This window comes from Rhamphochromis sp. 'chilingali' (assembly GCF_963969265.1).
Source record: "Rhamphochromis sp. 'chilingali' genome assembly, chromosome: 6".
Taxonomy (NCBI): domain Eukaryota; kingdom Metazoa; phylum Chordata; class Actinopteri; order Cichliformes; family Cichlidae; genus Rhamphochromis; species Rhamphochromis sp. 'chilingali'.
In genome coordinates, this window is record NC_137933.1 from 23,170,253 (window position 1) to 23,180,059 (window position 9,807).

At 38.0% G+C, this 9,807-nt stretch overlaps 1 protein-coding gene across 1 annotated transcript; it reads left to right on the forward strand.

Moving 5' to 3' along the window:
- Positions 1 to 1,256: 1,256 nt before the first annotated feature.
- LOC308398488 (histamine H2 receptor) lies at positions 1,257 to 4,490 on the forward strand (the record flags this gene model as incomplete). Its single annotated transcript, XM_080885152.1, has 2 exons — positions 1,257 to 2,058; positions 3,104 to 4,490. The coding sequence occupies 2 exons, from the start codon at positions 1,257 to 1,259 to the stop codon at positions 3,397 to 3,399; spliced, it is 1,098 nt and encodes a 365-aa protein (XP_080741278.1). The 3' UTR covers positions 3,400 to 4,490.
- Between the last annotated feature and the right edge of the window lie 5,317 nt (positions 4,491 to 9,807).

Sequence of the window (9,807 nt, forward strand, 5' to 3'; positions counted from 1 at the left end):
TCCTGGTTACCTAAGTGGGAAAGGTCGGTGACACTTTCCAGCCCTCTTCTTACCCTTGTGTCATGTAGTTGCTGTATGTCTATTTATTTATTTATTTGAAGAAGAGACGATGGCACAGATTTGAGCTTGAAAAGGAGGTGAAGGAATGGTTGACACTAATGGTGTGTGATGGTGGAAATTGGACCATGATTGGTAGCGAGACGTCAGGCTGACAGTGTGTATGTCTTCTGTGGGACCTTTCTGGTAGTGATGAATTGTTGTCTGACTCATTGTTATTTCAGGTGATGAAACCTGTCAAGATGGGCTGGCCTGGAAGCTAGAAGGAACAAGTTGACGGAATAGGCTGTGAATAGAGTCAGAAGTGATATTTTTACTTTCTTCCACCTTAGTGTACAACAAATGGGGACAATTTAAATAGTAATGGTGGTGGAAACATGCATACCTGTTTTACAGGCTATTTTGTAGTACAGTGTTGCTGTCATGTTAATTCAGGTCTTTTCAGTTTGATTCACATATAGTGCCAATTCAGGACAATAGTTGCTTTATATTATATTATATTAGATTATATTAGATTAGATTAGATTAGATTAGATTAGAGGATTAGGACATAGAACAGGAAATATGTTTTTTGACCTGCTGTGCTAAGTGGTTTCCTGGTAGTTTGCCCTAATGTGTAGGAGAAATATCTCTGCACATAACACTCAATATGCGCACACATATTAATAGATGTTAGGAAAATTAGCTCACTAAAATAGAATATAATAGAAATGGAAAGGTTAGATGGTTTTGGGCTGATAAAGGAATCTTTCCCTTTATGGTCCTGAATATTTAGATTTATACTAACACTAGTAAGAATTCCATTTTTAGATCCCTTTAAGTTACAGGGTATAGCAATGATGTGGGCAATACCTGATCATGTTGAAGAAACAATCATTTCAGCTAAACCACCCATGATTAATATAAAAAATTAGATGATAATAATAATAAAAACATCCACTTAGTTCATAAAATACTGAAAAGTTAACCGTGATTAGCCTGCTTCTGAGCTGAAGCATGGCTGCAGTAAATGCATTTACCACCCAGCGCTAATTGCCTCAGGTGTGCTGCTGATTGTAGTGTTAGCCTAGCAGCGAACGGCCACATATTTTGCTCATATTTTTGATTTCTTTAGAAAATTTCGTCAACTTTCTTTCTTTTCTTTTGTGTGTCTGTGGTTTACTTATGATTTGTTTCCACTTGTATCACCGTGTAGAACAATGTATACAGCCCTTAACCTCTCGACTTCGGACGACTTCAACATGTCAGAGTTTGACTCTCAGAGACAGCAGGAGCTCTCCCACCGCTCCGTCAAAATAAGCATAATAATCGTTTTGGGCGTCGTGGTCACGTTGGGAAACATTGCAGTTCTCCTGGCTATTACTTCCTCAGTGTCCGGCTGGTCGAGAAACTCTCGGTACTTTCTCCTCTCGCTCACTGCAGCAGACTCTGCGTTCGGACTGCTGGTCATGCCCTTGAACCTTTGGGTGAGTCTGCTAAAGGATTACACTGAAGGTCCAGATGGTTTTTGTCACCTTGTGGCCTTTTGCAATGCCACCGTCTACTCCACCTGCATGTACACACTGGCCATGATAAGCCTGGAGAGGTACATTGCGGTGTTTTACCCGCTTCAGTACTCATCTCTGCTGACAAGGAAAAGGACGCTGTTTCTGATTGCCTTCGCCTGGTGCTTTCCTCCCATTTTACTCTCGCCGATATCATTACCAGATGGCATCATCCAAGTTCATTTTTCCACCGCATCACTGGTCTGCAATCCATCTTACTCTACAAATATTGGATACTCCCTAAGCTTGACATGTGTAATATTTTTCCCTTGCTCCATCATCATGACATTTGCAAACCTAAAAGTCTGGTGTGCAGCCAAGAGACAGAGGTTAAAACTGCGCAAATATGACAGCGCGCGGCGCAGTAGGCTCAATGTGCCTTCCAGAGTGCTTGTGCCTGTGATGGGAGCCTACTACATCTGCTGGACTCCCTGCATGGCAGCAATGATCTACAATGGTAAGCAAAACCTCACTAGATACGTAAAGTGAGTGTGTGAGGATGGTGGATGATTTTCTTCTACCATCCTCATTTCATATATGAATATATCCCATGTAATATAGTCGGTTTATGTCTATAATTGTGGCATTTACTGGGACAAAATATCTGAGAACTACTCATATAACTGGCTTATTTTGTAGCAAGCTTTGCTTTTTTAGGTTTAGATAGTCTTTGATTATATAAGCTTAACTGGAAGAGGTAAACTTCACATGTACTTGTTTGTCTTGCTGTATTTCTTATTTGTGGTTTCAAAGGCCGTAAGAGAATTCAAAAGTAAGTATTTGAATGTGTTTATTAAAAATTGTATTAGATGGCTATTGATAGGTCCATTTCCCTTTAAAAAAATATTTTTGTTATTATTATTATTGTAAATAAAAAGCTGATTTGGGGCCAGTTATATGACTCAGACCTTTTTTGACTTTTCTCATTTACCCCAGCCATGTGCTGTCTTGGAGTAGTCACAACTGAAAAGTCACAGCTGAATATTTTTAGTAGTGAAGACCTTTTCCACAGAGTGCTGTAAATGATCTGATATTGGATGAATATCCTGTGAAACGAAGCCGACGGTTTAGCTTAATCTTTAAAGTGTGCTGCTGTCTAAATGCTGGTTTCACTGCAGTTTCCACCTGATCAGTGAATTTTGTATTTTCAGGTCAAGACTACAAATGTTAGTTTGATGGGTTATATCATTGCTTTCAGGGGTAAGGCAAGCACCTCCAAAGCAGACTTTTTTTAGTTTCTCTCATAATGCCAAGTGAAATATCCCCAGCTCCGTCTCAGGAGGTTCCTTTTGCAGTTATACTAACACTAATTATACTAACACTTTTAGGAATTTGTGTCACCCCATGAAGGGCCTCTGGTGTGAAAATTAGACAAAGAAAACATACAGAGCTACTTGCTCTGTAAAAAGGGAGCAGGTCAAAGTAGCCGCTGTCTTTTGCTAGGTACGTTGTTTTCACTTTGTTGATACTTGCCTTAACACTCATTGTTTTCTGCCTTACAGCAGTCACAGGTAGCAGTATACCAGAGTGGATTGAGTTTGTAGTGGTCTGGCTACCAACTTCCAATGGTTTCCTCAACTGCATCTTCTATTTCTGGATAAACCGAAACTTTCGCAAGAAATTCTGTCTAGTCCTTCAGAAACTAGCTCTGGCCCTCTGCCCTGAATTGGCCAGAACTTTTGGGTGTTGCACCACATCAAAGATGCAGTTTGCATCAGGAATTCTGGATAACAACAACAGTGTCCATGGGCGTTCCTCCAGTGTGTCATCTACCTGCACCTTGCTGTCTGTGGCTTAAGACCTAAAGAGCACCACCGGCATGGACACAAACATGGCCAGCAACCTCTGTACTGTGTTGCATTGTCTGACTGAGCTAGACAACTGAAGCCATGTTCTGACATAGTTCCATACAAGGTAATGAGGGTGAGAACTAAGCTTTAAAAGGGTCGCAGTACGAATGATTTGGTTATGATAGCAAACATTTAAAATTTCCTCTCTGCAGATTAAATCCAAATTTGCGATATCTTGATTGTAATATATTTTTTATCAAACTTCAGAATCAGTGTTCAGTTGACTGGAGCATGAATTTAGAACGGCTTTGGATTTTTTCTTTTACTTATTCACACTGCTGCAGAGATTTAATTTACAATTAGAGACAGTGTCTTTAAAACCACCTTTTATTTGTTTTATAACCAACCAACAAAGTTCTCTGTGCTCCCAAAAATTGACATTACATACAGTGATATAATCAGTCTTTCAGTGTCAGCCTGTTTAAACCTGTTGCACAGGTCACGATTAGCGAATTAGTTCGTTTTAAATTCTCTCTATATGAAACATTTCTGAACATCAGTATCTGATAATAAGCACACTGAAGGACTGAAACCATCTACCTCTTCTTCAATTTAAACTGTGCATCAAATACCTTGGAATATAACAGCTTGGAGAAGCTAACCTTTAAGTCACAGCTTTTCAGTGGGCGCAAGGAGGAAAGTAATTAAGCATCTATACTGTAGAAAGGTCACCACATTTGTGCTGGGAAGAGATAACTTGGATAAGATCTGAGGCTATGGTTGTTTACTTTGAGATATTAAGTCTAAGATCTTCCTCACACTATCTGCACTAAAGTTTTTGTCATGTTATCGGTTTATGTACATTTACAATGAATCGAGATTAGAATTCAGAAATTCCGTAACGTTTTATGCAGTTAATTTTAGCCTTTAGGTTTTCTGCTTGAGTTACATCATTGAAGTTTGTGCAAGGGCAAATGGAGGATCAAAAGTGTCACAAAATTGAAGTTAAAAAAAGAAAAGAAAATCTGAATAACGTAATATTAACCTTTTGTATGTATATTGTTTGTGATTGAAAAATTCCTGATTATAAAAGAATTTATGTATTGATATATGGATAATTTATGAAATAAAGCATGATGCCTGTGAGTTGTTTCTTTTCAAGTCTTCAGTTTGAGTTTGATATTTACAGATGTATCATTGCAGAACTGAAATAAAGTTATAGTGAAAAATGTTTGCTGATCCTTTAGCATATATTTTTTTCTAGCTATGCGTGGTCTGATGCTCTACATCAGCATTGTTAGCTTCCAGTTAACATCTCTCTGCTTCTCTATGCTGTGGTATATAATAAATGCTAAACTGTACTATATGCTGTCAATGTTTTACCTGTTAATGTTTTTGTTTCAACTCATTGAAGTAGAGTAGCATTTTGCACTCGCTAGCTGTCTCACTCTCTCTGCCCTGTGACAGCCAGGATAGGCTCCAGCCCCCCCCCCCCCCCCCCCCAAAAAAGGATCAGTGGAAGAGGATGGATGCATGGATACCTAGCTTTCCTCAGTAAGAGGACTAACTAATGAAGATACAAGTTTGGTTTGTTTGATATAAATTATGCATTTTTTTTAAAATTTTATTTTGGAGGGTTAAAACAAATTAATGATGATTAAGTATAGCCTAGTCTATTATTTCAGTGGGAATTCTTTGTTTGAAGTGGTAATATTGAAGCAGTATGGCAAACCTGGATGATTAACAAGCTCAAAATGAAAATTCTTGTTTGTGGTCATTAGATAAACGTTCTTTTCACCCAGAGAAGAACTCGGCAAGTTAGTCTATGCACAAAAAAATGATACGCCATTCTATTTTGGTAATATTTTCACAGTTTTATACTTCTGGGCAAATTTTTGAATAATATGAGATGGATTATGTTAATTGCTACCTACCAGTGTCATGTTAGATAACAGGTTGAGCTGTAGATCCGGAGCTTTTAAAAAAAATAAATAAAATAAGCAGAAAATGATCCTTTGGCTTATGCATAATAGATGGATACAAGTTCGACTGATATTATGCCCAGTATTGCTCATGACAAAGGGCACAAAAATGAAACAACAGCTCGATACATGCATAATGAAGGGAGCAAACTGTGAGGCAGCTGCAAGTGGTCCCATAAGTAGTTTTGCAAAGAATGATGTTAGAAAAAAACCCAACATGACCTGATGAATCTCATGTCATGTGAAACCATCTCAGCATCTAAGACTTTGTGTCCATACGGCTCCACCTGAGCTGTCCTTCTGATATACACATTTTTAATGTTGTCGATTTTGGTCTCTCCTAAGGAAGATCTTAACGTCTTCAACTTCACCGAATCCTGCTCGGTGTCTTTTTTTACAGCACCACTAAATCTAAAACATACATGATGGAGTCTCACTACCATCTCATATTGCTGCATAATACATAAACTCAGGCCTGGGTGAATTTAGTGATTTCATCAGCAGGTGTCCTTTACAAAAGAATGAAGTTCTTCTTCAGCTAGAGTTGAATGTTTTTGATGAACCTAGACAAGTTTTAAAATTTTTAAATTCTTTCTGACATTGGTTCTCTGCATGTTTTTGTCACTCATCTCTCTGTGCACAAGAACAGGATTTTAATGTCCTTCTTTGTTAAGTCACACTAAAAACGTTTTCTATGAATATGTGACCCTTTCAGCTAACTCAAACCCTGTCAGAGATCAGGTGTATTCCCGCATTACCCAGAAGTGATTTTCGTAGCATCTGAGGTGTTTGCCAAGCTGGTCTCTTAAGACACTGAAGTGTTGTGCATTGAAGCCTCAGTTCTTCTTAAGCCTTACTGCTGCCAGAAATGACAGGTGATTTGGTTTGGGGAATGGTGATTGTCTTAGGGATTCACACGCAGTATATTCATACAGACACCATATGTCATCTTATAAGAGCTTATCATTCTCTCTGGTCATAATTCCTGCCACAACAAGAAGTGGCTTCACTGGTCTTTGCTGAAAAGGTGATAAAATATCTAATATCTAGCTAGACAGAACACGGATCCCAATAAAGTCCAATGCATTGCTTCTATGGCTTTGGAAGTACAGTGCTTGAGACAATACTGTCAAAAGCTCCCTATTATAAAAATATTTTAATCTGTTGTTCATCTGCATTAGCCTCACTGCAGTTTTGTAAGCAGAATATTTTTACATTTTACTTTAAACTATTAACATTTTAAAGGCTTTAAGGGTATTACATGTTCAAACACCCTCTATCACACCCTGTTATTGTGTTTCTTTGCCCATAAACATTTGGAGATGTATGCTACAGAACTGTGTTTATGAAAATGAGAGAACTAGAGAGATTAATGATTTTAATATATACTTTGTAATGCTGTACCCACAATATTAAACTGCATGTTTAATATTATGTAGGTCTCTAGTGTGCTGTCAAAATGGCTCTGAGTAGCGGAGAAATAGACTTGTGACCTCTGGGGATACCCTCATCTGGTATTGAGACATTGACAGCTGATCTATCGGGTATTATAAGTTGCTGGAGGATGCCGACATGGACTGGGTTTGCTCCACTGCATCCCATGTATGCTCAAATGGAAGATGGTGAGGTTTAGAAGCTAGGTTAACACCTTGGATCCCCCTTGGGACAGGTGCAATGGGCACCACATCTGGATGGAGGCTGCTGCTGTAAGAGAGTATGGTTGGCATGATGGGTTTGCTGGTCTGGACCAGTACCACACACATCATTTTTAGGTGTGTGATACATGTCAAAGAAATGTCCACATATTTCCTGGCAGAACATTTCACAGGCACAGAATAATCGCTGGTCTTCATTTTTAATGTAACTGGTTGTAAAGTTGGAGCTGAATGGTGTATAGTTTCACTGTTTCTGGCAAATGCTTAATCCAAGACTTGGCATATTATCATCTTGACATGGTACTGCCATCTTGTGTTTCTACTAAGTATAACATGGCAAAAAAATGTATCTATATTTATATAGAGAGGGATCAATATGTCTATAATATTGCACAAAAGCAATTGGTATAATTTTATACCGTTGGATTTCTTTTCTGTTTCAGGATTTAACGTTTCTGTCCTACTAATTTTAAGTTTCATGAAGCCCAATACCAGTGTTACATGCACTATTCATGTAGCATTGGAGTCCTTTTTAAATAAACTACAACAGCATTTTGGTTTCTTGAAACAAGCCATACATTTATTTACTTAAGGAATGTGATTCTTTAATGAAAACCTGATTTAAAAGGATAAATCAACAGGCACGGATTTATGCTTCATGTGGCGTGTACTCTAAACTGTGATGGCTCTTGTGGAGATTGTAGACAGAGAAAAAACATCTTTCATTTCAATCACCCTTCCTGCTCTTTTCCACCTTTCACGCTTCCGGCAAAAAGTAGCTACACTATATATAGTAGTTACACTATAAACTGCCTATGAGAAAATCAAATAAAAGTACCCGCCTGGAATTTTAAATTAAATCACAATGGGGCCATGATTACATTTCTAAGAGATACTATAACATTTTCTCTCACCTCTATATAAAAAAATTAAATGACTTCATGTTATAAATCTGTTGCTTATCACACTGGGCTACAGTGTTAGATTATAAGGGTTTTAATGGCATCTTTCCAAGGTAGTTGTGATGTTTGGTCTTAATTTGAACCTATGAAAGAGCTGCTGCTGTTGTTTAATAGCAGTTATAATTGTAAATGTTTACCAATTATCATTATTTAAACAGCACTAGTCGGAGGTATGAGGAACGATTTGCTAATATAACTGTGGTAAACACATAGCATACAAAGCTGCATTCAGTAAAGCTGCCTTATTTAATGATAAGGCCTTTTCAGAGGCTACCATTTAAGGTGCCAGTTGAAACAGAAGTATGTGTCTGTACTGCATGTTGCCTGACTTCTTGTTTTTGGGCTGTTTCCATGTTCCGAGCATCCTCCTAGCACTCAACAATAACTGAGGTCCAGCTTTTGGCTTGAAAGAACCCATTTGGCCATGTGAAGAGTGGAACTTTCCAAGAATCAAATTGCTTCAAACCCTTCATCAGAAAGCATGCCTCATCCACACAGTGCCCATTGACTGAAATGGCTTTTCTTTCACCACACTCCAATGTATCAAGAGCAAAAGCTAATTTATTATCGAGCAGGATTTACCAGTGGCCCTAATGTGACACTGAAACATATGTCGAGGAAATAGCAATCAGCAAAGGAATTAATTTTCTAGTATTTTGTATATTAAATCAGAACTTAAAAGTTGTGACGTTTTAGAGCCTTTACTGTGATGATAACATGTTTTAGCTTGTTTTGGGGTTCTTTCTTTCATTTTTCTCTATTTGGCCTTTTTTAAAATTTCGTTTAGACTTTTTGCTTTTAATTCAGCTTAGTTTCAACCACTTTCCAGAGTGTGTTTGCTCTAGTTTTTGAAAATGTTTCGTTTTTGTTTTGTTTCATTCTTCATTTCAGTCTTCATTAATAAATATTATATGGAGGGAAAATTTTTCTAGCAGAATTTAGGAAAATCAGTGCAAGTACTACAATAAAAACAGAACTTTTTGAAAGCAATTGACTACGTCTTGTAGACATCCAAGGTTACATAAGGGCAGTTAAATAAAATTTCTTATTTACCAAAGTAGCAAAAACTAAAACTAAGGATGTGTGTGTGTGCATGTATATATATAGTTTAAATGTTATTTCCCAACTAGTTTTAGTTTTTATTTTAGATTTAGTTAAGTCAGTTCTATATATATATATATGTGCTTTAACCATGGTGATTTTTGCAGTAGGAGTAAGATGAGAGTGTGAGTGCATCAGGGATCTGTTCTCAGCCCCTTCTTGTTTGCAGACTGACAGTTGAGGTCAGGCAGGAGTCTCTGTGGCCTTTGATGTTCATAAACAACACTAATCTTTACAAAGAGTAGGGAGCAGGTGGAAGAGTGCCTGGAAAGGTGGCAGTGTGCACTCGAGAGATGAGGAATGAAAGACGGTTGAAACGAGACAGAATACATGCAGTGAAGCAAGAAGTAGTGGTAGTGAAGGTCGACGAGTTTGACTACCTAAAGAGGCGTGACCTGCTACGATGCATAGTTTGGAGATGGTGGCACTGACAAAATGACAGGAGGCTGAGCTGAAGATGTCAAGATGTTCACTGGGAGTGACCAGGATGGACAAGATGAGTACATCAGAGTGGTAGGGAGACAGTTATAGTCGAGATGGTTTGGGCACGTGCAAAGAAGAGCGGGTGGATACACTGGACAAAGGATGTTGAATATAGAGACGGCAGGCAGGAGGGAAAGTCACAAATCACACAAATTAAAAGAAAAAAAAAAAAAAGGAAACAGAAAACCTATATACATAAACCCTGATTTACATTTAATTATTTTCAGGAAGTA